Source organism: Anomaloglossus baeobatrachus, chromosome 5 (genome assembly GCF_048569485.1).
Source record: "Anomaloglossus baeobatrachus isolate aAnoBae1 chromosome 5, aAnoBae1.hap1, whole genome shotgun sequence".
In the NCBI taxonomy this organism is placed as follows: domain Eukaryota; kingdom Metazoa; phylum Chordata; class Amphibia; order Anura; family Aromobatidae; genus Anomaloglossus; species Anomaloglossus baeobatrachus.
In genome coordinates, this window is record NC_134357.1 from 568,367,386 (window position 1) to 568,395,152 (window position 27,767).

Consider the following 27,767-nt stretch of genomic DNA (forward strand, 5'->3'; position numbering starts at 1 on the left):
GTTTCAGATGCAGAGCAGACATGATGTTGGAGACTGCAGACAGTCACTGGTGTAATGTAGTACAGCGGGGGTAAGGTCAGGGGTTAAGGTGTATAAAGATGGTACTGGAAGCCAAATTTTCTGATCGTCTGTCCAATTGGGGCAGTGTGGAGAGAGAAGAGGGACAAGAACTGAACTTGGAGTGACCCCAACAGTGAGAGGAAAAGAAGATGTGGAGCCAGCAAATGATACACTGAATGAGCGGCCAGAAAGATAGGAAGAGATTCAGGAGAGCTTGGTGTCATTTAGGCCGATTGAGTGGAGCATAGAGAGAAGGAGATGGTGATCAACAGTGTCGAAGGTTGCAGAGAGGTCAAGAAGAATAAGCAGAGAGTGGTCACCGTTACGTTTTGCTGTCAAAAGGTCATTTTGACGAGGGCAGTTTCATGAGGAAAGCGTTGTTCATCACCAATTACGGTTCAGCTTCACACACATCGTACACACACGGTTCCGCTCTATACACATTGTACACCCACGGCTCTGTTCTGTACATTGCACGGCTCTGTTCCGTACACGTCATAGACATGCAGCTCCGCTCCGTACACGTTGTAGACACGCGGATCCGCTCCGTACACGTTGTAGACACGCGGATCTGCTCCATACACGTTGTAGACACGCGGATCCGCTCCGTACACGTCAACACAACTCCACTCTGCACATGTCGTACATGCACGGCTACGCTCCGTACATGTCGTACACATGGCTCCATTCCATACACACGCGGCTCCGCACACGTCGTACACGCACGACTCCGCTCCGTAAACACAAGGCTCCGCTGAATGCACATCGTACACACATGGCTCTGCTCACCTCGTACAAACACGGCTCCTCTCCGTACATGTCAGATACACACACACACCCACTCCGTATACCCCTGCTCTGCTCCATACATGTCATACACACATGGCTCCGCTTCATACATGTCGTACACACACGGCTCCGCTTTGTACATGTTGTACACACACGGCTCCGCTTTGTACATCTCGTACACACACGGCTCCGCTCCGTACACGTCGTACACACTCGGCTCTGCTCCATACATCTTGTACACACACGGCTCTGCTACATCCACACTGTAAACCCCTCCTGACCCCACACATAAACTTCCCCTCATCCAGCACCATGACACCCAGCACAGCAGAGCCCTGCATACACTGAGGAGCTGATCATGTGACCCTGACTCCTCCCCTCCATGTGACATCATCACAGGTCCTGGAAGCACAGAGCAGCCATATATCTAGTGCGCGGGTGGAGGTAGGTGCAGAGTCCCCATTGCTGTGTGCAGGTGACAGAGCAGAGCAGTCTGATATAGGGAAAGGACCCTGAATCCTACCATGTATCACTTAGGTTACTGGTTGCAGCGTCTCTGACACAATCAGAATATTTAGATTTAGCAATGTAACAGGGTTAAGAAAGCTACTCCCGCCCACACCCGGCTCTCGGTATACAATGTTAAAACACAGTGAGCTGCTAATCATAGGGGGTTTGGGCTCATGCACAGCCGTGTCCCAGCAATGATCATCTCCTCAAGCTCAAACAAACATTGCAAGTAAACAGCTCAGACTTTGACAAGCGGCATGGGTGAAACCTCTGTGTTACCTCTTACAGCATGCTGTCTTCAGATTACATAGCAAAAGCCTGCTGACAGATTCCCTTTAACCCCTTCAGCACTGAGACTATTTTGGGGCCTTTTCCTCAGCTGTAGATGGAGCTCTCCTTCGGGGGGAGCAACTTTCAGAAGGGCCGGCATTAGACTCTTACCAGGGCGGCTAGAGCGGAGCACAGGGATTGGCTGTTACCACCGACCTCTCCTGTACGGAGAGAACCAGTGCAAGGTCCAGGACAACAGTGAGTACCGGAGACCGGGAACATCTCAGCAGTTTCCTCACACATCATCCCATTCACACTGTGAAGACTGATCTCTCCACCTGCTGTAGTAATAACTGCGGAGAAAACGGTCTGACACCGGCCACAGTGGACAGTAGTCACAGGGGTCAGAGAGGTCTGTGTGAGAAGCACAAAATGGAGGAAGCTCTGGCTCTGGTGTACCTCAGATAAAATGGAAGAGGCTTTATCTCTCTTTTGTACCTCAGATAAAATGGAAGAGGCTTTATCTCACTCTTGTACCTCAGATAAAATGGAAGAGGCTTTATCTCTCTCTTGTACCTCAGATAAAATGGAGGAGGCTTCATCTCTCTCTTGTACCTCAGATAAAATGGAGGAGGCTTGATCTCTATCTTGTACCTCAGATAAAATGGAGGAAGCTGTATTGCTTGTGTACTTCAGATAAAATGGAGGAGGCTTCACCTCTCTCTTGTACATCAGATAAAATGTTGGAGGCTTCGTCTCTCTTGTACCTCAGATAAAATGGAGGAGCCTTCGTCTCTCTTGTACCTCAGATAAAATGGAGAAGGCTTCATCTCTCTTGTGTACCTCAGATAAAATTGAGGAGACTTCACCTGTTTTGTGTACCTCAGATAAAATAGAGGAGGCTTTATCTTTCTCATGTACCTTAGATAAAATGGAGGAAGATGTGAGGCTCGTGTACCTCAGATAAAATGGAGGAAGCTGTATTGCTTGTGTACTTCAGATAAAATGGAGGAAATTTTATCTCTCTCCTGTATCCTAGATTAAATGGAGGAGGCACTCTCTTTCTCTCCATTTATCTTGGAAACGAGGGAAGGATTCTCTCTCTCCTTTTGCATTTTATACAATGGAGAAAACTCAGTCAGACTGCTATATTATATTCTCCTCCGTTCACTCCATCTTCCTGATGGGGCTGAAATCCAATCACCTACTGTTTTTATTACTTCTCTCGATTCTCCCTTCAGTTTTATTTTCTGTGGTTGATGGGAGATGTGTTTCGTTCCCTGTGCTTGTTCATTTAACCCATTAAATAGGAATCACAAGGTCCGATCTATAACCCTTTGGGCTCGTGCGCATGTTGCGTAATTGCATGTATTTACGCTGCGTATTGCACTGCAGCGTAAATGCATGCGTCCTGTGTCCCCTGCTCAATCTATGAAGATTGTGCATGAGACGTGCACACAATGCTTTTATGAATGCAGCAATTTGGGTGCTAAAATTTTGACCTAAATCCGTGCATTCATAAAATGAGCATGTCAATTAATTTGTACGCTATGGATGCAGCTCCCACTCTGTTTATGGTGTGGGCAGCAGCCATAGTGCATGAAATCGGCTTTTTTTTAACAGAAAAACTGCATCCATTATGCAATGTTTCTGCAGCGATTTGACGCGCAGATGTGCTGTCAAATCGCTGCAGAATATTCAGCAGTTACGTGCGCATGAGCCCTTACACAACCGGACGCTTTTTCGCTTTCCAGTTGTTTTTTCCGCCATTTTTCTTCCTAGAGGCATAACCTTTTGTTTTTTTTAGTCAATATGGTCTTGTGAGGGCTCATTTTTTGCAGAACAAGCTGTACTTTTAAATGAAACCATCAATTTTGCCTTATAGTGTACTGGAAAACGGCAAAAAAATTCCAAATGCAGAAAAATTGCAAAAGGGCAATTGCACTATTGTTTTTGAGATATTTTACTCACAGTGTTCACTATATGGTAAAACTGATGTGTCGCTGTGATGCCTTAAGTCGGTGCGAGTTCGTAGACACTAAACATGTATAGGCTTACTTTTATCTAAAAGGTTAAAAAAAATCAAAAGTTTGTCCTAAAACAGTGGCGTATGTTTTGTGCCATATTCCGCGATCTGTAGCGTTTTCATTTTTCGGGATTTATGGCTCAGTGTTGGCCTATTTCTCTGACGCCTCATTGTGGGACACAGGACCATGGGTGTTATGCTGCCTATCCATAGGAGGACACTAAGTAGATGCAAAGATGTTAGCTCCTCCCCTGCAGTATACACCCCCTGGCCCAGCCAGGCTACTTCAGTTTTAGCTTAGTGTCTATAGGAGGCACATCTCTGCAGACTACTGCAGCAAGAATTACTCCCTGGACTAAGTGCACCCGCAGCTGCGGTACACTTATAGAGGTTTTTCTGTCCACCATGGTTGTGCAGGGCTGGAGGGGGGAAGGGGAGTCCCTTCCCACCATTTCTTGTTTATTATATTTTCTCATGCCTTCTTGTCACAGCTAAGCCCTGCCCCCTACGACACTCGATAAGCCACGCTCCCTCACGAAAGCGCGCGTAACCCTCCTCACACAGGATCTGCCGAGCATTGCTCCCTCTTGTTGTGATCAGAGCCTGTGGGCGTCTATCAGAGCTGGCTTCCTCCTTCCCACAGGAACTGTGATGCAGGAGGGGGAAGGGGTCATCAGGGTTCTGGATGAGTTATAGCCTCACTTGCATATTAACTCTGCAGAGCATTGCTCCCTCATTACAATCAGAGCTTGTGGCTCATCAGCCAGGGGCTGCAGTCAAATGTTTTATGCCCTGCACAACTACAGCAACAACTATAAGACTATTAATGTATCCTGCCACGCTGAGCTACTAGGGGATGATAGCACCTCTTCCTTCTGTGAGTCCGGTGCCCCTGTAGCTCCCCCCCCCCGCCACCACCGCAGCAACCGCTGCCAGCCCAGAGCCTACGGCTCCCAGTCCCCCGGAATGGGCACAGTTCCCACAACCTGGTGCTGGCTATGCAACATCGTGCTACACCCCTCGGGGCCCCTGGTCAGAACGCAGCCTGATGACACCTCTATAGAGGGTCCTTCTGATAAGAATCAGCCCTCTGCTTCACCGGTAGCAGATCATAAAAAAGGCATGACCCCCATGGTTCTCCCTCGGGGGTACACAGATGGGGTTCTCCCACATGTTCCGCGGTCTCTCAGGAGCCGGAGGAAGGGGAATGATGTTTGTACCGGGATGATTCCTTGGTTTCAACCTCCCTGAGCGATCAAGCTGCGATGGACTTATTACAGCAATCCACCAAAACTCTGCATGTGGAAGATCTCCCATCCACTACTACTGACCCTGCGGTCTCCTTTAAAAGGGTGAAGAAAGCTAAAAAAAAAAGAGCTTTTTGACGCCGCTTCGGTATCCGTAAACTCATGGAGTCCCGGTACCCCTTTGGCTTAGCTGTCTCTAAGGGCTGGGACGATCCGGCCTCGGTGGACCCTCACCCGGCTTCTGCCTGCCTGAAGGACCCTCCTGTCTTTCACTTGATGGATCCTCCTTCAAGGACCCGACAGACAGACAAGTGGAGCAGCTCGATTGCTCTTCCTCGAGCCCGCTGGTCCATCTCCCCTTCCGTGTGGGTCGCACAGGCACCAGGACTACCAGTTTCCCTCAGACCCTCACAGATGTAACCGTTCACATTGCTGCGGCAGCAGAGTACCTCATGCAGGCCTCCCTCGGCGCTGCTACCTGCGCAGTTATTGCCGCCTCAAATACCATAGCCATCCGTAAGGCCCTCTGATTCCGATAATGGAGAGTGGACTTGGTCTCTAAGAAGCCTCTCACAGTACTCCTTTCCAGACCGATGGTTTGCCGATCGTCTGGACGGGCTCTTTTTTTGTCTGACGCCACGGGAGGAAAAGAGTACCTCCCTCCCCCAACTCTAGCCCAGGATATTTTTTACTAGACACGCAGGGCCCGACCTTCTCAGCCCTCCCCGAGTCCACCTCGTCCTGGCAGTCTAGACAAAGACCGAGAAGTCTCGTCCTTCTCCATCTGGGCCGCCGCCTCAGACCACAAATGGGTGTGATACCTTGTGTCTTCCGGTTACCACCTTGAATTCTGGACCCGATCCCCTGGTCAGTCTTTTCTCTCAAACCCCCCCAAAGGCTCCAAAACACCACGAGGCCTTCTCCTCAGCAATCCACTCCCTCCAAATGGCGGGGGTGATGGTACCTGTTCCGGACGGCGAGACGTTCAAGGCCTTCTATTCTAACCTCTCGTGGTCCCCAAAAAAGGACGGGTCAGTTCGTCCCATCCTGGACCTCTAACACCTGAGCAAACGTGCATGTAAGGAGATTCAGAATGGACTTCCTAGGGTCCATTATTACCTTTATGGTCGAAGGAGAATTCCTTGCCTCCCTAGCTATCAGGGACGCGTACCTGCACATACTCATCGCTCCAGCTCACCAAAGTTCCTCCGCTTCGCGGTTCAGGACTTTTTTTTTTTTTTTCATTTGTGGCCCTCCCCTCGGCTCTGCCACAGCAAAAAGGGTCTTAACTAAGGTCATGGCGGCCGCCATGAGTGCCCTTCACGCCAGGAGAGTGGCTGTTCTGCCTTGCTTGGATGACCTCCTCATCAAGGGCTCAACCAGCGTGCAGATCTCTGTGGGCACCCTATCCCGCTTAGGGTGGCTTCTGACTCCAGTCAAATCATCCCCAGTCGCGTCACAATCCGTCACCTCCCTGGGCATGTCCCTGGACACTCTTCGGGGCTTGATATTTCTCCCTCAAGACAAGGCGACCACTCTGCAACAAGCGGTACACTGCCCTCTACGTACTCCTATCACTTCATACGATTCAGTATGAGAGTGCTAGGTAGGATAGCGGCGGCTATAGAGGCGGTGCTGCTCGCTTAGCCACACCACCGCCCACTGCAGCTTGCGCTTCAAGCTGCCTGGGACAAGAGCCCCTTTTCCTTGGACGAACTTTTCACCTGACACCTTCAGTCAGGTATGCGCTTTACTGGTGGCTTAAGTCCTCTTCCATATCGAGAAGGAGGTTTTCTCCCCCAAGTGGACTGGCTACTCCTGACCATGGACGTCAGCCTCTTAGTCTGGGGAGCAGCGTACTGGCTCCACACTGCTTCGGGACGTTGGACACCCCAGGAGTCTTCCCTTCCCAGAAATCATCCTGAAAATCAGCGCGATCTTCTCGCGCTCAGGTCATTCCCCCCCTCCTGCTAGCAGGTCGTTTGATTGGGGTCCAATTGGACAATGAAACAGCTGTGGCCTATGTCAATCAGCAGGGAGGTACCAGCAGCAAGACAGCTTATCTCGAGGTCCTCAGGATCCTCACCTGGACCGAATCGACGGGGGTCTGTGTTTTCAGCGTTACACATACCGGGAGTAGAGAACTGGGTGGCGGACCTTCTAAGTCGCCAAGGACTGGCCGCCGGAGAGTGGTTTCTCCACCCAGAAGTGTTCCCACACATCTGCACTCACTGGAGTACACCAGACGTGGAATTAATGGTGCTCTATAAATAAATAATAATAAATAATAATAATCTAATGGCCTCAAGGTTGAACGCAAAGGTACCCGCGTTCTTAGCCAGGTCGCATAACCCACAGTCCATTGGCGCGGATGCTCTAGTCTCCTGAAGTCGTTTCCGTCTAACTTACATGTTTTTCGCCTCTGCCCCTGCTGCCACGAGTAATCAGGAAGATCAAGGCAGAAGGAGTCCCGGTGATAATAATAGCACCGGACTAGCCCAGGTGCGCCTGGTATGCTGAATTAGTACAATTGCTCATGGCGCCTCGTAAGCATCCCAGACTTGCTGACCCAAGGGCCCATTTCCCATCAGAACTCCAGAACCCTGAAGCTGACGGCCTGGCCATTAAGACCTGGACTTTAAAAAGAGGGAGATTTTCTCCTGCGGTCATCTCCACCATGTACAGTGCCCGAAAGCCGGCCTTGATCCCATATTTACCACCGTATGTGGAAAACTTTCCTTTCCCAGTGCAGGGAATCTAATGTCCAACCTATGCCTCTGGCGATCCCCAGAATTCTTGATTTTTTTTTTTTTTTGCAGTCAGGTTGCAAAAGGGGTTGGCCCTCAGCTCCCTTAAGGGGCAGGTTTCATCTCTCTCAATATATTGTATCAATACCGCCTAGCTTGCAATCCGCAAGTCAAGACTTTCCTCAAGGGTGTTTCCCATCTAGTTTCCCTGTATAAACGGTTGCTGGACCCATGGGACCTCAATCTCGTTTTGGACGGTATCCAGAGGTCCCCTTTTGAACCTCTTAAGGAATCTTCTCTTGCTCTTCTCTCCTGGAAGGTAACATTCTTAGTGGCGATTACGTCCATCAGACAAGTTTCGGAACTGGCAGCACTCTCTTGCTGCGAACCCTTTCTGATCTTTCATCAAGACAAGGAGGTTCTACGCCCCCTTCCGGATTTTCTTCCGATGGTTACTTCCTTTGTTCGTCACTCCTGAAAGGCCTAAGAAAGGACAGGCAGCTTCAGAGGCAACACTGGCTCGCTGGATTCGCTCTGCGATTCAGGAAGTCTACCGCTTGCAACTTAAGCCCATTCCTAGTGGGCTGCGGACTCATTCCACGCGAGCAGTTGGCGCCTCTTGGGCCATTAAGCATCAGCCTTCAGTGGAACAGAGGTGTAAGGCTGCGACCTGGTCTTGCCTACATACTGTTTCAAAGCATTACTGAATCCATACCCAGGCTTCGGCTGAGGCGAACCTAGGTAGAAAAATTCTGCAAACGATAGTGGAGTACCTATCTCAATAGGCGCTCCTAGCTATCTGGGACTGGTTCCTAGTCCTTGGGTTGCGTTGTTATTGTTTACCTACCCATGGACTGCTTTAGGACGTCCCATGGTCCTGTGTCCCCCAATGAGGCGTCAGAGAAAAACGGATTTTTGTGTACTCACCGTAAAATCGTTTTCTCTTAGCCATCATTGGGGGACACAGCACCCTCCCTTTTGCCCTGTTGGGCCTTAGTTTTTTTCTGTCTCAGTACTTTTTTGTTATGAGTATTCACTCACGTTTTTTGTTACTTGCTCTCCTACTGCTTGTGTACTAAAACTGAAGTAGCCTGGCTGGGCCAGGGGGTGTATACTGCAGGGGAGGAGCTAACATCTTTGCATCTACTTAGTGTCCTCCTATCCACACTAAGTAGATGCAAAGATGTTAGCTCCTCCCCTGCAGTATAACACCCATGGTCCTGTGTCCCCCAATGATGGCTAAGAGAAAACAATTTTAGTACACAAAAATCCGTTTTTTTTTGCGTCTTGAGCTGACTATTTTAATCGTACCATTTTTGAGCAGATGCTACATTTTGCCTTTTATTGCATTTTGCGCAAATTTTGTGGCGACCAAAAAACATAATTTTGACGTTTGAAATTTTTTTTTACGCTACGCCGTTTACCGATCAAATTAATTAATTTTATATTTTGATAGATTGGGCGTTTCCTGGACACGACGATAGTGTGTGTGTGTGTGTGTGTGTGTGTGTGTGTGTATATATATATATATATATATATATATATATATATATATATATATATATATATATATATATATATATATATATATATATATATATATATATAGATATTTTTTTTTTTTTAACACTTTGCTTTCAATGGGGCAAATGGGGGGTGATTTTTAAACTTTTTTTTTTTTTTTTTTACTAGTCGCCCTAGGGGGCTATAACGATTAGCTGTCTGATCGCTCATTCATTTCTCCCAATCAGAGCAGCACCGCTCAGACCGGGAGAAATGATCATCTCTTGTAACAGCCAGTACTTGGCTGTTTTTTTTTTTTTTACAGAACCTTAGTCATGTGAGCACAGGAGTCATCACATGACCCTGTGCTACCATGACAACCACCGGATCCATGTGATCTCGTCACGTGACTTCCGGTGGAGGCCTGTGAGTAAAGTTATAGCGCATTTGCTATTATAATGGCACTGTCACATATTGACAGCACCATTTAAAGGGTTAATAGGCACGGGCGGATAGCGATTCCACTCGTGCCTGGCAGGCACACATGTCAGCTGTACAAATCAGCTGAGATGTGCCCTAATTTCCCCTGGCTGCCGGCAGCAGCCGGGGGAGATTAACACTATGACCGCTATGATGTAATTTTACTGCCCGCGGTCGTTAAGGGGTAATAACTTGCTGTTGGCATGTCATCCGTCCACTGTGACCACCACCGATCCAGAGAATTGTGTGAACGGAGCAATAGTCAGTCGTGTACACGGTCGCTCCATTCATTCTTATAGGAGTGACAAAAACAACCCGAGTACAATCCTCATCTATCTCTGGCTCTCTCATTAAAAATGAATGGAGCAGAAAGTGCGCATGATCAACTAATGCTCCATTCACTTGAGGCTGTTTAGATCTGATCTGGATCGGTGGGAGTCCCAGCCTTTGGGCACTTATGTATAAGGACATTAACCCCCTATATAACTAATAACTTCCAAACTTGTGAATACGTTTACAATGAAGCAAACAATTTTTATTTTTGACTGTTCATTATTTTTGAGCGGACCCGTGGAAGTTCGTGTTTGCTGAACTTGACCCCGTTCCCCATATAAGTCAATGGGGACTCAAATTTCTGTGCTGTAAAATGGTCGTAGTAAGGGCTAGGGGGCTGCAAAAGGAAACAAAAAAGGGGTAGTTGGCCTGCATACATATGGATATGGAATAAATAAACAACAAATAAAACCATCTTGGGCTCCCACCTATTTTTAATAACTAGTGCAGGTACAACAGACTGCTGCGGACTGAAACCCTCAGCTGTCTTCTTTACCTTGGCTGGTTATCAAAATCAAAGGGGATCCCATTTAATTTTATAGTTATTTATTTAAATAATTTGAGAAAACGACACGAGGTCCCCTTTTTCGTAATCAGCCAAGGTAAAAGAGACAGCTGGGGGCTGTTTCATCGGGCTAGGAAGGCCCATGATAATTGGGCCCTCCCCAGCCTAAAAATAGCAGCCTGCAGCTGCCCCAGAAGTGGCGCATCCATTAGATGCGCCAATTCTGGCTCTTTATCTAGCTCTTTCCGTTTGCACTCGTTTGGTGGCAATCGGGGTAATACTTGTGGGATTGATGTCAGCTGTGAATTGACAGCTGGCATCAATCTCATGGGCTAGTAATACATAGACAAATATAAGACACCCCCATTCCCTTATATTAGACACCCACAAGTTCCCTTTAATAAATTGGTGAACAAGGGAACTTTTTCCAGTGTCTGTGTGCTTTTAATCTTTATAATTGCTGAGTTAGTACACAGCAATTATAAAGATTAAAAGCACACAGACACTGGAAAAAGTTCCCTCGTTCACCAATTTATTAAAGGGAACTTGTTAGGTCACCTGTGCCCTCCAACACAGCAGCATTCATGGCTGTCTGCCCAAATTCCCTCCTTAACCAGCCCTGTATAACTCTAATCACTAATATGAATGTTGAAAAAAAAAAGTGATAAACCTCTCTGTCCCTGTGCTAATTAGACCTGTCACTGGTCGCATGGACGTTAGTTCCCTAACTAGTTGGCCCTTTTTCGATGTTATTATGCCTCTGTTAGCGTGATAACATAATTTCCACGAGCCGGCATCACCACCATCTCTTGAAAATCTTGCGCATGCGTGCGGCTCATTCCGGCTTCATCAGTGCGCCTCAGAAGCAAGATGGATGCTTCCCGGCTTCATTAGGGCATGACTACAAGTTCATAAGATGGCTCATGTACACGTTTTATGAACTTCCGGTCATGCGCAGTCCGCCTAACGAAGCCGGGAAGCATCCACCCTGTTTCAAAGACAGTACGCTGCCGAAATGAGTTGCGCGCATGAGCTAGATTTCCAGGAACTGGCGATGAAGCCAGCTCGTGGAAATCATGTCATCACGCTCACGTGGAAAAAGGGCCGACTCGTGTGGGTAACATCGTCATGTGGCATCCGAGGCAGTTACTTCACTAGAAGATAAAGGATTTAAGAAGAAAGCTAACGAGATTTCCCTTCACTGATTATTTATGACAGAACTCCAGTTACATCCGGACGGCTGGAATAACAAACTCCGTACCAGAAACATTGGGTCCCATTTTGTCATTGCAATGGTTTTTTTGTCACTTTTCTTTTTTGGGTTGTGGTGTTCATTGAAGTTTTTTTTACTCCAAATTCTTCAAAATGGTTCATAAATTTTGCAAACACTAAAAATGCTGTTAGGTCAAATCCACTCAGGTTTTACTAAATGGCAAAAAATTTGTACCAAAAAATCTGCTATATATAAAATGGCTCAGTGTGAACTGGAGGACATTTGTGACAATTTTTTTGACTTTTTAAAAAGATGTAGTTGATGAATAAGCAAAAAACATTTGTCAAAAACAAAACAGGTGAATACCTACAAATTAGTCACATGCCATACATGTAAGCATAGTTTATGCGGTCAGTGATGAATATAAAGTCTTCATATAGAATTCTGTGTAATTATACAATTACTGATGTTACATCATCATCCTCTCCCCATTCAGGTCCCTACAATATTGGATCCTCTCATTGGAGATCTTCTATATAAGAGAATCCTCCTGATTGCCCCGTGAAGGATGGATATGGACAGGGACAAGATGGCGGAGAGGATCTTACACCTCACCCTAGAGATCCTCTTCCGGCTTACTGGAGAGGTGAGAGATTCTGATGACGTCACATTACATCATACTTATCTATGGGAATAACAGATGGACAGAACTGGAGAGGTGAGGACTCTGAAAATGTCTGTAGTGAAATGTATTACTGTGTCTCTCCATAACCAGGATTACACAGTAGGGAAGAAGACCTCTAGTGAGCGCTGTCAGGCCCCTGTGTCTGAGGGATGGGGAAGACCCCTGAGCCCAATCACGGAGCCTCCACCTCACCCTCCGATACATGAGGACATCAATGACCAAAAGATCCTAGAACTCACCTATAAGATGATTGAGCTGCTGACTGGAGAGGTGACACTGCTGGGAATGCTGGGACATTATACAGTAACGCTATGAAGGGATCAGGGGGTGACGGTATCATTGTATGTGTCAGGTTCCTATAAGGTGTCAGGACATCACCGTCTATTTCTCCATGGAGGAGTGGGAGTATTTAGAAGGACACAAATATCTGTACAAGGACGTCATGATGGAGGTTCCCCAGCCCCTCACATCAGCAGGTAATAGACAGGACTAAATACACATGGCCTATAATTATCTGTATGTAAGGAATAAATTCAGTCCCTGTATGTGTCTCCTCCAGCTCTATCCAGTAAGAGGACAACACGAGAGAGATGTCCCCGTCCTCTTCTCCCACAGGACTGTAAACAAGAAGATCCCGATGTTCCACAGGATCATCAGGTAAATGGAGAGAAGGTGCCATGAAATCTCCCTATGATGTGTAGACGGCTGTGAAGGTCTTGTGCTAGGTCTTGCCAGTATTATATGTGTTATACTTGTGTAATGAGAGCGGTGGAGATGGCAGGATTAGAGCTGATCATAGATGTGACTTCTCCATCTTATTATTATTATTATTATTATTATTATTATTATTATTATTATTATTATTATTTATAAAGCACCATTAATTCCATGGTGCTGTACATGAGAAGGGATTACATACAGAATACATTTACAAGTTACAGTAGAATGACTGGTACAGAGGGCAGAGGACCCAGCCCTTGCGGGATTACATTGTAAAGTATTTTGGGGAGGAGACAGTAGGTGGGGTGTAGGTTGCGCAGAAGCTCCGCACGGTGGTGGTGTCATTTAATGGTTATAGTCATTTATGAACAGATGAGTTTTCAGGTTCCGTTTGAAGCTTGCGGGTGTAGCAGATAATCTGACGTGTTGAGGCAGCGAGTTACAGGAGACAGGGGAAATTATCTGCACAGATGGCCAGAAGGTTTGTGAGTCGGATCCATACTGGTCGGGCGGCAGCTCCCCACGGTGGTCGGGCGGCAGCTCCGCACGGTGGTCAAGCGGCAGCTCCGCACGGTGGTCGAGCGGCAGCTCCGTACGGTGGTCAGGCGGCAGCTCCGTTCGGTGGTCGGGCGGCAGCTCCGTTCGGTGGTCGGGCGGCAGCTCCGTTCGGTGGTCGGGCGGCAGCTCCGTACGGTGGTCGGGCGGCAGCTCCGTACGGTGGTCGGGCGGCAGCTCCGTACGGTGGTCGGGCGGCAGCTCCGTACGGTGGTCGGGCGGCAGCTCCGCACGGTGGTCGGGCGGCAGCTCCGCACGGTGGTCGGGCGGCAGCTCCGCACGGTGGTCGGGCGGCAGCTCCGCACGGTGGTCGGGCGGCAGCTCCGCACGGTGGTCGGGCGGCAGCAAGTTCATTGTAGATTGTAGGCATTTCTGAACAGATGGGTTTTCAGGTTCCGTTTGAAGTTTGCAAGGGTAGGAGATAGTCTGACGTGTTGGGGCAGCGAGTTCCAGGAGATTGGGGATGCTCGGGAGAAGTCTTGGAGTCGGTTGCGTGAGGAGCGAATGAGAGCGGAGGAGAGAAAGAGATCTTGGGAGGACCGGAAGTGACGTGTTGGAGTGTAGTGGGAGATTAGTTCAGAGATATACGGAGGAGACAGATTATGCACAGCTTTGTAGGTCAGTGTTAGTAGTTTGAAGTGGATATGGTGGAAGATTGGGATCCAGTGGAGGGACTTGCAGAGAGGAGAAGCGGGGTGGTATTGAGGAGAGAGTCATCTGTCTGTGACTTTTACAATATATGTTTCAGAGTGAAGATCTGACCCATATTAATACTACAGAGACATATATGAGGCGCGATGAGCGGTGTAAAGTGGAGATTCTTACAGATGACTACCCAGGTGAGTAGTGTCCTCTGTTGTGAATACGTTTTCCAGTTTGGGGCACCCTCTTGTGGTCAGTGCTGGCGGTGCAGTTGATTTGTGGAATGAAAGTCTCAAACCTGCAGAGGACTGGCAATCAGGGTCAGATTGGGACTATATAACTAAGTAGTTTTCTCTTGTTTCTTGCCGGTGCTTAATGGTCTCCTGTGTGTTAAGGACATTCTGTAACCAGCTCTGCTCAAAACCAGAACTCCTCTCAGATAAGTGGTCTTTGCACCTCTGCTGTTTGTTTTCCACGTTCTTGTTGTTTTTTTCTGCTTTAATACTAATGCTTGATTCCTATTTTGTCTGTGTGGAGTTCTTGGTGGAATAGAATCATTCCCTGCTGGGAGTGTCTGTGTACTTAGCTCCATGATTCTGCAAGGTATTGTGTTTGTCATGCTTGGTATTAATTCAGTCCCTCATCTGTATTAGTGTTTTTGGATCCCATTTGATTGCTGATTCAGTGGGGGAGAGGTTGTGTGACCTAAGGATTTTTCCATATCAGAAGTGCTGGTATTTATTAGGGTTTTTGTAAGGTTGCAGACAGTGCTCCTTCCTATCCTTTTCTATAAAGATAGTTTGGGCCTCACCTTTGTTGAATCTGTCTTTTCTGGCTTTGTATTGTGTTTTCCTATATCACCGTTGCCTTTACATGTGGGGGGCTAATTATCTATCTTTGGGTACTGCTTCGAGGCAGATTAGCTTTCTTATATTTCTATATGTGAGAATATTTAGTTCTCTGGCTGTGTTGAGACGACTAGGTCATCGTAGGCTCGTCCCATGGCTACTTCTACTTGTGTGTCAGGATTAGGTCTGCAATCCGTTAAGGTTCCAGCCACTCTGTAACTATTTGGGATTCTGTATTTTTTTTTTTTTATCCTCAGTCCCTGAATCATAACAGTCCTCTATATTTACAGTCATATGAAAAAGTTTGGGCACCCCTATTAATGTTAACCTTTTTTCTTTATAACAATTTGGGTTTTTGCAACAGCTATTTCAGATTCATATATCTAATAACTGATGGACTGAGTAATATTACTGGATTGAAATGAGGTTTATTGTACTAACAGAAAATGTGCAATCCGCATTTAAACAAAATTTGACCGGTGCAAAAGTATGGGCACCCTTATCAATTTCTTGATTTGAACACTCCTAACTGCTTGTTACTGACTTACTAAAGCACTAAATTGGTTTTGTAACCTCATTGAGCTTTGAACTTCATAGACAGATGTATCCAATCATGAGAAAAGGTATTTAAGGTGGCCACTTGCAAGTTGTTCTCCTATTTGAATCTCCTATAAAGAGTGGCATCATGGGCTCCTCAAAACAACTCTCAAATGATCTGAAAACAAAGATTATTCAACATAGTTGCTCAGGGGAAGGATACAAAAAGTTGTCTCAGAGATTTAAACTGTCAGTTTCCACTGTGAGGAACATAGTAAGGAAGTGGAAGAACACAGGTACAGTTCTTGTTAAGCCCAGAAGTGGCAGGCCAAGAAAAATATCAGAAAGGCAGACAAGAAGAATGGTGAGAACAGTCAAGGACAATCCACAGACCACCTCCAAAGACCTGCAGCATCATCTTGCTGCAGATGGTGTCAATGTGTCTCGGTGAACAATACAGCGCACGTTGCACAAGGTAAAGCTGTATGGGGGGGGCGTGGCCTGGACGGCAATGTGAAGAGACTTGTTTGTGGAGCTCTCCTGCAAACTCCCTTGATAAATCCCTGAATACCGCTGTTATCACTGCCTCAGCCGGCTGTCAGGAAGATAAGGTGGTGAGGACTTATCTGGGGTGAGTCTGGTGGATGCAGAGTGCCATGGTCCGTTGCAGGCAAAAAGATAATGGAGGCGGGAAAGTCCCCAGCTCTCAAGATGGTGCCATGATAAGGCAGGAAGCTGAGAAAGTTAATGCAGCCTGTCAGGAGAGGATGCAGATCGCTGCAAGGCTGGAGAAATTTGCCTGGACTCCAGAGAAATCACTTCAGCATATAGATAACAGAGGTGAGATAGGAGAGGAGGGAGAAGACAATGCCAGCTATGAGGAGATGGGGGATGGTGAAAAGCAGCAAGATAAGACAGGAGAAGTAGAGGAAGCACATAGTGCAGAGGAGGCTCCAGAAAACCCCACTTTAAAGGACGTTTTTGCAGTGGTGTCTTTTTGTAAAGAGGCTCTGACTACCCTGACAAAGCAAGTTAAGGGATTACAGGTAGAGGTTGCTGACATTAAGAAAGACCTCAAGAAAGCAGATCTGAGAACAGCGGCTGTAGAGGAGAGAGTGGGGATAACAGAGGATCATATTACAAAACTACAAAATTCTGAAAAAACATTTGCACAGCAGATAGCTGAAATCATGGCAAAAAATGATGATTTAGAGAACCGCTCTAGAAGAAATAACATCCGAATTGTCGGCATTCCTGAGAAAGCGGAAGGAAGAAACCCCACTGAATATGTAGAAGACTGGCTCAGGGGGAAAATGGGTGCTAATGTCTTATCCAAGCTCTATGCCGTGGAACGTGCACACAGAGTCCCGATGCAGCCACAACCAGCAGGCAGGGGCCCTCGCACTATGCTAGCCAAGCTCCTCAACTACAGAGACAGGGACACTATACTGCGAAAGGCAAGAGACATGGAGGATCTTATGATTGACGGCCAGAGAATTTCCATATACCCGGACTACTCCATTTCTGTTCAAAAGCTACGTATGACTTTTACAGGAGTAAAGAGGCGCCTGCAAGAGATGGGGGTGCAATACTCAATGATGTTCCCGGCAAAGCTAAGAGTGATGGCGTTGGAGCGGGTGCACTTTTTTACAACTCCGGAGGAAGCCATGCAGTGGTTGGACGCAAACGAAAAGCGGATCCATTTGAAGGAATAAGCTGACTGTCTGAATCTGCAGTGTGTTGGAGAAGGCCGGCTGAGGCTCTACAACATCCTTAGGAGCTTACAGGGGACCCTTCTTGTTTTTTCTTTTTTTTTCTCCCCCCTTTTTTTTTTTTTTTTCTTTTTCCTCCTTCCCTTTGGGATTGAGGTAGTATGCAGGGGGAATGCGAAGGGTTTGATGTGAGCTTCGCAGGACATGGGGACTGCCTAATTAGGCGCGGTGGTGGTATTTACAATTTGAGATTCCAGTTTAATTACTGTTCGCCATTTTACTGTTATATTGGTTGAGTGGAATATGATTATACATAGACAGGGTGGGAGTGGAGAATTGTTGGAAAAGGGACGAGTTTTAAAATGTGTCTAAGAGGGGAAGGCGAGGGAGGTAGGGGGGAATTTAGTAAGGATTATGGACCAGGTTTGGAAAACCCGATGCTTCACGGGAGTACTCGAAAACAGGAAGTGGTGGGGAGCAGGAGGGGAGGGGAGCAGGGGGGGAGGGGGAAAAGGGGTAGGGTGGAGGCAGCATGGGGAGATACTACAAGGTTTGATGGTTTTACTGGGTGGGATAATGGGGGATAGAATTAAGGTGTTGAGTTGGAATATTAGAGGGTTATCAGATAGGTCTAGGAGAGCGGCATTAATTAAATATGTTCAAGACCAGAACCCGTCAATAATATGTCTACTAGAAACGCATCTCACAAAGGAGACAACACATGTTTTAAATAGGAGATGGGTGCAGAAGGCTTATCATTCCACCTTTTCCAACTATGCAAGGGGTGTATCACTGCTGATCCATAACTCTGTGCAATATGAAGAGATAGAAGTGTATGTGGATAAAGAGGGACAGTGTGTGGCCATCAAGTGTAAAATATTTGGCAGACTCATGTGTATAGCTGCAATATATATACCACCTCCATATAAGTGCACCAAACTAAGGGAGATAAGGGAGTTCTCTGAGAAGGGGGGAGTAATCCCTTTTTTACTGGTGGGGGACTTCAATAATGTGATAGACCTGTACTGGGATAGGAGTAGTAGACCTCCAGGTATTCAGGATAGTTGTATGACTTCGTTTGGCACTCTTATTGGGGAACTTGGAATGGTGGATGCCTGGCGAGTGAGGAATGGGAGGGTATCCTGCTTCTCTTGTTATTCGGCTTCGCATAACACTCTGTCCCGCATTGACATGGCTCTAGCTAGTGATCTGATGGATGCAATGATAGGCGACGTGCAATATCTGACAAGAGTGATTTCAGATCATAGCCCAATTTTAGTGTCCATACGACGGGGGACCCTGACAGGGGGAAGGAGGGGAGAGTGGAAGCTTCATCCAGCATGGATCCGTCATATTAATATGGGGAATATAGAATGGGATCTTGGGGATTTCTTTATCCACAACGAGGGTAGCACTGGTCCGCTGGTGGTATGGGATGCGATGAAGGCATACCTCAGGGGGCTCCTGTTCAGGGATATTTGTAAACGTAAAACACAGACGAGGCAGGATGAGAAAGATAGCCTGGAGGCCTTAGATAAGGCAGAGCTGGAAGCAATCCGGAGTACTACTACGGACGCGAAGCAAAATCTTAGGCAGGCGCATGAACAGGTTAATAAGATGCTTTTGGAGAAGGCGGTAAGGAAGCAGGCATTCCAAAAATTGCATTTTTATGAGGAGGGGGAAAAAGTTGGTCATCTATTATCGGTCATAGCTGCAGCTCAAAGGAGTAGCTCATTTGTGCATGGTATGGACACGGTGGAGGGGACACAGGTCACTGAGGTTGAGGAGATCCTTGGGGTCTTTAAAGATTTCTATCGCACGCTATTTTCTTCTAGCGGAGAGATGAGGGTGGAAGAGGTGGACTCATTTCTTGAGCGAGGTGAGCTTCCGGTGTTGTCTGTGGTGGATAGAGATAAACTGGAGTCACCTATTACTATTGATGAACTGGAGGACGCTCTGCATGGCATGAGCAATGACAAGGCACCGGGAGCAGACGGGATACCAGTTGAAATTTATAAACAGTTAGAAGAAATCCTATTACCCAAACTATTGAAAGTCTTTGAGGTGGCGGAGGGGGAAGGTGTATTGCCTGAATCTATGAGAGAAGCAATAATAGTAGTAATTCCTAAGGAGGATAAAAATCCGAGGCTTCCAGACTCATATAGACCCATCTCGTTATTAACAGCGGACGTGAAGCTTCTGGCTAAGGTGTTGTCAAACCGGCTTACTGGAGTTATATCTAACCTAATACATATGGCCCAATCAGGGTTCATGGCCAATAGGTCGACAGCTGCTAATATCAGGAGATTATATCTTAATCTACAGTTGCCGCCTGACAACCCTGGCCGGAGGGTGATCGCTTCGCTAGATGCCCAGAAAGCGTTCGATAGTGTTGAGTGGGGGTATCTGTGGAAAGTGTTGCAGCATATGGGTTTTGGCCCACGGTTTGTAAAGTGGGTGCAGCTGTTGTATAATAGGCCTACTGCTAAAGTTAGAGTTAACGGTATGACCTCCTCAGCGTTTGAGTTGCACCGGGGAGCGAGACAGGGCTGCCCACTATCGCCGCTCCTATTTGCTATTGCGGCGGCCATTAGGAAATCAAAGGAGATCCATGGATTTAAGTATGGGCATTTAGAGGAGAAAATAGCTCTTTATGCTGACGATTTATTACTTTTCTTGGGGGATCCATCAGCCTCATTGGATCATGCCATGCAGATAATAGAGACATTTGGAGAGGTTTCGGGACTGACCGTTAATTGGTCTAAATCAAGCCTCTTTAAAGTGGATGGGGAAGTAGCCTGGACAAATGAGGATATTGGGGCTAACAAATTGAAGAATGTGGACGAATTTAAATATCTAGGTATCCAGATATCTCTGCCAGTAGAAAAATACATACAGGTGAACTTATGGCCTCTCCTTAAAAAATTGAGAGCCAAGGTGGATGCCTGGAACAAGCTACATTTGTCAGTTGTTGGAAGGGTTAATTTGCTAAAGATGGTAGTAATGCCTAAACTCCTATACATACTGCACAATGCCCCTGTTTGTATTTCAAGGAAAATATTTAAAGGGATAAACTCGCTGTTTAGGGACCTGGTGTGGGGTAAAAAGCAGCCTAGGGTGTGATTAGAGACTTTACAAAGGCCGAAGGATGAGGGGGGTCTAGCAATCCCAAATCCGGAATTGTATTATATAGCGGTGCAATGTCAACACCTCAGGGGTTGGTCTGATCGAGAGAAAGATGAGGGCATTAAAGAAGTACTGGAATACATAGTGGGTAGAAGTCCATTGGTAATGGGACTAGAGGATGGCGCGGTGGGGCTCCTGGGTAGAACATCTCCTACAATGGCACTTATAAATAAGACCTGGGATAGGCTGAAAAGGGTGAGAGGGGTGACCCGGTTAACTAAGTTTACACCTATCTGGGATAACAGTAATCTCCCGGAGATTCCGAAAATGGGGAATATTGAGGAGTGGAGACGCAGGGGTGTAATATACATACATCAGATATTGGACGGAGGAATTGTGAAATCGTTCCCACAGTTACAGAGTGAGTTTCAGTTACCGGCGTCCGGCTGGCTCCACTACAGACAATTAAAACATGCGATTGCAGCCCAAGCGGCTAAACAAAGTGTGGCCATACAGACTGACCTGATACTGGAGTATGTGTGTAAGGGCGGAGGAAGCACTAAAGGGATAATTTCTGGCACGTATAAAGATATATTACATACCTTTCTTTTAGACTACCCAATTAAAACTAAATCTACATGGGAGGAGGAAGTTGGGCCGATAACGGAGGAGGTGTGGGAGAGTATCTTAGAGTATGTCCCTAAACTTTCCATGAGCGAACCGGCCAGACTATCTCACCTATACGTGATTCACCGGGTATATAGGTCTCCCTTACTGATGTTTAAAATGGGGTTGAAAAGGAATTCGGAGTGTCCAAGGTGTCAGGGATCTGACGCAGGTATTTTTCACATGATGTGGTCTTGTCCGAGACTGGTCTCCTTTTGGACTAAGGTTATCCACAAGATAGGAAGAACATATGGGTGTGTCCTCCCCAGGGAACCAGTGATATGCCTATTGGGATATGTTGAGGAGCTTGGGGTGGAAAATACTATGAAAATTGTCATTGCTAGGCTGCTATATGCGGCAAGAAAGCTAATCGCCAGGTCCTGGATTAAAAAAGACCCCCTGACCAGGGGAGAGTACATTAAAAGGGTGAAATGTATTCTTCAGCTGGAACAGGGAGTGTATGAAAGAAGGGGGAATGTTAAAATGTTTGAGAAGCTATGGTCTCCTTGGCTGCAATGCGGATAGGACGAGTGATGGACCAGTAAACTGATATGGGATGGGGATAGCCGTCCGAGACCTCTGATGTGTGTGTTTTGTTTTATTTGTGTTACTAGTTGTTCCTCCTGCACAACGGGATGGTTGCTATACTGCAGTTGGAGGGTATTATAAGTGTGTACTATATGGGATGTAGTATCGGGGAGAAGTGTTGCTGTCGGGGTGGGGGAGGGGGAGTTAAAGGGGTAATAGATGTGATAAATTTAATTTGGATGCCGATTTGTTATTCTGTTGTATGTATTCTGTTTTAATAAAAAAGTATCTGATTTAAAAAAAAAGTAAAGCTGTATGGGAGAGTGATGCGAAAGAAGCCGTTTCTGCAAGCATGCCACAAACAGAGTCGCCTGAGGTATGCAAAAGCACATTTGGACAAGCCAGTTACATTTTGGAAGAAGGTCCTGTGGACTGTTGAAACAAAGATTGAGTTGTTTGGTCATACAAAAAGGCGTTATGCATGGAGGCAAAAAACACGGCATTCCAAGAAAAGCCTTGCAACCCACAGTAAAATTTGGTGGAGGTTCCATCATGCTTTGGGGCTGTGTGGCCAATGCCGAAACTGGGAATCTTGTTAAAGTTGAGGGTCGCATGGATTCAACTCAGTATCAGCAGATTCTAGACAATAATGTGCAAGAATCAGTGACGAAGTTGAAATTACGCAGGGGATGGATATTTCAGCAAGACAATGATCCAAAACACCGCTCCAAACCTACTCAGGGATTCATGCAGAGGAACAATTACAATGTCCTGGAATGGCCATACCAGTCTCCAGACCTGAATATCATTGAAAATCTGTGAGATGATTTGAAGCGGGCTGTCCATGCTCGGCGACCATCAAACTTAACTGAACTGGAATTGTTTTGTAAACAGGAATGGTCAAATATACCTTCATCCAGGATCTCATTAAAAGCTACAGGAAGCGACTAGAGGCTGTTATTTTTGTAAAAGGAGGATCTACAAAATATTAATGTCACTTTTATGTTGAGGTGCCCGTACTTTTGCACCGGTCAAATTTTGTTTAAATGCGGATTGCACATTTTCTGTTAGTACAATAAACCTAATTTCAATCCAGAAATATTACCCAGTCCATCAGTTATTAGATATATGAAACTGAAATAGCTGTTGCAAAACCTAAATTGTTATAAAGAAAAAAGGTTAACAATAATAGGGGTGCCCAAACTTTTTCATATGGTTGGTAGAATTATGTGTTGGATTTTGTAGGCCTTTTATTGAATCTGTACTCTGTTCTGCTTCTCTGCCTCACAAGTTATGCACTTCTCCAGAGTTTCTTAAGCAATTGGTGCTGGTCTCAGGACTTGAACATCCACAGATTTAATGGCAATTAGAAAAGAGCTTTCATAATATTTTTTTGTTTAAACTGTTGTAACAGGGCGGCCGGTATAAATCACAGAGGTGGTGTAAACCTGATTGTCTGTTCTGATATGTGTTTTGTGAGGGTGTATCAGGGCCAGGTTGTACAGATAGCTGGAGAGATGGGCGGGTCTGGCTATGAACATACCATCGCCCATGGGTGTTGCTCACCTGTTAAGATGGAGTGTTTGTTTTGGCATATGGTCAGTGTGTGAGCTGCTATGCCTTCAAGAAGGAACCTTATGGAGAGGTTTGCGTGCTGACCGGATTAAACCGGTGAGATTCAGGATGAGGAGACTGTGATGTCTCCAGGAAGGAATTTTCTGCGAGAAGGGAAGATTCACGTATCCTGACCAGGAACATGGAAAGAGGTTTGAAGCCTCTCTGAAAGGTACCACTGGAGAGGGGTGCTTTTACTGACCGGGGTCAGTAAGTGAGGTTTCTCAACTGGGACATTGCTAGTCTTGTGTATCTCAAGCAGTGCGGGTGAACTGCGAATGTTATGGGGCGGGAATCCTTCTGAGTCCTGTATCTGAACTGTGGGGGCGTACCGCAAATATTGCAGACTTGAAATCCATCTGTGTTTGTGATGAAGTGCAGTTTATGGATTTATGAATAAACCGACTGGACATTTAAATAGAAGTGAATACTGTGCTACCTCTAAGAAGCAAGCCAAGTGAGTAAACCCCATCAATTCAGTGAGAGAATTGTCACACTGTATATACTAAATAGAATGGGGTTTTTTTTCCACTGTATTGTAGAGATATGCATTATTGAAGTTTAGGGTGCCTAATGTGTAAATTTCTCCTTCTGCCAAATCTCTCCTTCAACAAAACATGTAGTAATAAAGATTCCTCTGTGTGGGGTGGAGCTTACTTTTTCCTCTCTGACATTACCCAATTATAGGAAGGCTGCATTATAGAGGAGTAAAAAACAAAATCTAGAGAAAATGTCATAACAGGGATTTTTACCTTGACCATACTGAGAACTCTTCATCCCCTGTTGTTTCCAGTCATTACATACCTGAGAAAAGGAGGAAACCGCCGTGTGGAGAGCCTGGAGCAGTGAAGATCAACGTGTGAGCAGCATTTGTCATATACAGCGCTCTGGTCCTACTACAGGTATCAGGGAATGTCGTCAATCTCCTTTTTATACCTGATACCTGTAACAAGTTCAGAGTGTTTTTTGTGACAAATGGTGTTGTTTTGTTTGTTTTTTTATGCCAGCAGAAGAATAGTATCCAAATGAAGAGGCAATGCCTAATTTTAGCCGTGAAAAAATAAATATTTATGGGACAGTAGTTTAATGTTCCGGTATGGGTTTTTTTTTTCCTGTGAAGGGTAGGCATCCCTCCAAGGAGAAAGACATTAGGAGGTGTAAATAAGAAATTATTAAATACAATTAGATGAAAAGAGGATTCAGCTCACCTATTGCAAAGTCCATGAACAGTGGTCAGTGCACGGGCAGACAGACGAGCCGGCTCTCGGGAAGGGCTTGTATAACAAAAACAGAAGATTTGTCCACACTTTCCAAGATTATTCAATCCACGTTAGGCTTGTTCGTCATAAAAATTCACTTTTATTGTGCATAATTTAAAATCGTGTCATAAAAAACATGTCTTACGCGTTTCGAGCTCATAAGAGCTCTTATAGCATAGACTAATACAAATGACCAAACATTATATGATATATAATGTTTGGTCATTTGTTTTAGTCTATGCTATGAGTAAGAGCTCTTATGAGCTCGAAACGCGTAAGACATGTTTTTTATGACACGATTTTAAATTATGCACAATAAAAGTGATTTTTTATGAAGAACAAGCCTAACGTGGATTGAATAATCTTGGAAAGTGCTGGACAAATCTGCTTTTGTTATGTAAATAATCAATGGCTAATTTTTAACAGTCCAAAAATTATCCCTTTTTGGTATTTTTTGTTAGTTTTACACCGTGCAGGACAGCGTCAATCTCAAGTGCAGCACAGTATTGAACATAATGGACAGGCAAAAGATTTTGGTCTGTTTATTGGCATTACCTACAGCAGCAGTACAATATAAAACATAACAGAAGGCAAGAGATGTCTGGGGGTGTAGGGGCTTTTAGCACCAACTGCTTCATCATTGCAGTTTGGATCGTGGTGGACAGGCAAGCAGTGGCATCAATAGATGGATGTACTGGAGTACATTTGTGACAATGTTTTTGACCTTTTAAAATGTTGCAGTTTATGAATGAGGAAAACAAACCTCTGAAAACCCAAAACCACAACTGCAATAGTGAACAATAAAACAAAAAAGTGGCATACATGTAGTATCATTTCTGTGGTCAATGATTGGATATAAAGTCCTCACTGATTGTATTAATACGTGGGATTCGTTATGAGTTTACACAGGCTCATCTTCATTCCATTTAGATCCCCACAATATTGGAGATCTTCTAAATAAGAGAAGGACGGGAAGCAACAGGGACAAGATGGCGGAGAGGATATTACACCTCACCCTAGAGATCCTCTTCCAGCTTACTGGAGAGGTGAGAGATTCTGATGACGTCACATTACATCATTCTTATCTATGGGAATAACAGCTGGACAGAACTGGAGAGGTGAGGACTCTGGAAATGTCTGTAGTGAGATTTATTACTGTGTCTCTCCATAACCAGGATTACACAGTAGTGAAGAAGACCTCTAGCGAGTGCTGTCAGGCCCCTGTGTCTGAGGGATGGGGAAGACCCTTGAGCCCAATCACGGGGCCTCCACCTCACCCCCCGATACATGAGGACATCAATGACCAGAAGATCCTAGAACTCGCCTACAAGATGATTGAGCTGCTGACTGGAGAGGTGACACTGCTGGGAATGCTGGGACATTATACAGTAACGCTATGAAGGGATCGGGGGGTGACGGTATCATTGTGTGTATCAGGTTCCTATAAGGTGTCAGGACGTCACCGTCTATTTCTCCATGGAGGAGTGGGAGTATTTAGAAGGACACAAAGATCTGTACAAGGACATCATGATGGAGGTTCCCCAGCCCCTCACATCACCAGGTAATAGACAGGACTAAATACACACGGCCTATAATTATCTGTATGTAAGGAATGAATTCAGTCCCTGTATGTGTCTCCTCCAGGTCTATCCAGTAAGAGGACAACACCAGAGAGATGTCCCCGTCCTCTTCTCCCACAGGACTGTAAACAAGAAGATCTCGATGTTCCTCAGGATCATCAGGTAGATGGAGAGAAGGTGCCATGAAATCTCCTATGATGTGTAGACGGCTGTGAAGGTCTTGTGCTCAGTCTTGTTTTATCCTCCAGTATTATATGTGTTATACTTGTGTAATGAGAGCGGTGGAGATGGCAGGATTAGAGCTGATCATAGATGGGACTTCTCCATCTGTCTGTGACTTTTACAATATTTGTTTCAGGGGGAAGATCTGCCCCATATTAATACTACAGAGACATATGTGAGGGGTGATGAGTGGAGTAAAGAGGAGATTTCTACAGATAACCGCCCAGGTGAGTAGGAGCCTCTATATTTACTTATTCACTGGTTGGTACAATTAGATGTTCAATTGCGAGGAGTTTGACAAACATGTGTCGCTCACTTTCTCTTCCCATCAGCACTTCGGCAGCGCGATTGTGTAGTGCTGATGTGTTGCTATGGCGATTGGTGGGATGAGTTGTACTTTGCAATGAATATGATTAATTTTTCTATATTATTATATTAAACTTCCCGTGAAGTTGAAAAAAAAAAAACAATTACAAAAGTTTTTTTATTTATTTATTTTAATTTACTGTGTTAACGCTATAGTAAAACTGACTCGGTTCTCAGGTCAGTACTAGTCTTGTAGATGCCAACTATGTATAGTTTGGTGGTGGGATTTTTGTAGACGTTTGAGACAATGGTATGGCACTTTTCTTACATTTGAATAAGGTATAGTTTATTGATTCACTGATGGTATCCAACGTTTCGGCTAGAAGTCTTTTTCAAGAATATCTGTACTTGAATCAGTCAGGATAAGAGGAGATCCACATGCTATCCTGTAGGATGGCGCCATTTGAATTTTCGAACATATGTTTGGCTGAAATAGATTGCAGTCACCATGTTGTATTTGCAGTGCCCTTGGGGTACCAAAATGGCACAAACCCCCCCCACAAGTGACCTTTTATTTTGGAAACTAGACCCATCAAGAGGGAAATACTCAAAACCCCCTCCCAGTGTGTCAAAAACATCCATGGAGCGGCTGGTCCAATAGATTAACAAGCGGACAATAAACAGAAGAAAGTGTATGGCAGATCATACCCTCATCCACAGAAATGTTCAAATACTGAAGGATTTTGGGCATCATTTTGGAAGGAGAGCAGACAATGGCACAGTTGAAGGGAATGCCAGGTTCCCAGCGGAGACAAAACTACTATATCTCGTAGGGCCGCAAGAGAAGGTCAGTCCATATTCACTCTGAGCTAATTAGCTCTAAACTTTCCCTGAAACAAAGCACAACTGGAAAACTGGGTCTGACAAGCCAAGGGGAAATTCCTGTGAACCGATAAATAGGAGTTAATGGAGATGGGATAGGTAGAAGGAACTTGTGAATCTCTGAATTGGAGCAGGAATGAAGTGTGGTAATTATCGTAGGATGTGAACATAATGAAGAGTGGTTATAGGGTATCCAAGGAAG

General features: G+C 45.6%; 2 protein-coding genes across 2 annotated transcripts in view; both read left to right on the forward strand.

Moving 5' to 3' along the window:
- The window catches only part of LOC142312402 (uncharacterized), a 155,621-nt gene that overhangs the window by 122,290 nt on the left and 5,564 nt on the right, over positions 1-27,767 (forward strand). The window lies entirely within an intron of this gene.
- LOC142310582 (uncharacterized) lies at positions 1,234-25,975 on the forward strand. Its single transcript, XM_075348100.1, has 8 exons — positions 1,234-1,293; positions 12,180-12,329; positions 12,459-12,638; positions 12,721-12,844; positions 12,928-13,025; positions 14,392-14,482; positions 25,506-25,621; positions 25,751-25,975. Exons 2-8 carry the CDS (start codon positions 12,252-12,254, stop codon positions 25,973-25,975), a joined length of 912 nt encoding a protein of 303 aa, XP_075204215.1. The 5' UTR covers positions 1,234-1,293; positions 12,180-12,251.

Bases quoted from the DNA above. Each gene is read 5' to 3' on its own strand.
- LOC142310582 (XM_075348100.1), top strand. From the start codon at position 12,252: ATGGATATGGACAGGGACAAGATGGCGGAGAGGATCTTACACCTCACC. The intron at 12,639-12,720 runs GTGACACTGCTG...TGTATGTGTCAG, and splicing joins TTGAGCTGCTGACTGGAGAG to GTTCCTATAAGGTGTCAGGA. The intron at 12,845-12,927 runs GTAATAGACAGG...TGTCTCCTCCAG, and splicing joins CCAGCCCCTCACATCAGCAG to CTCTATCCAGTAAGAGGACA.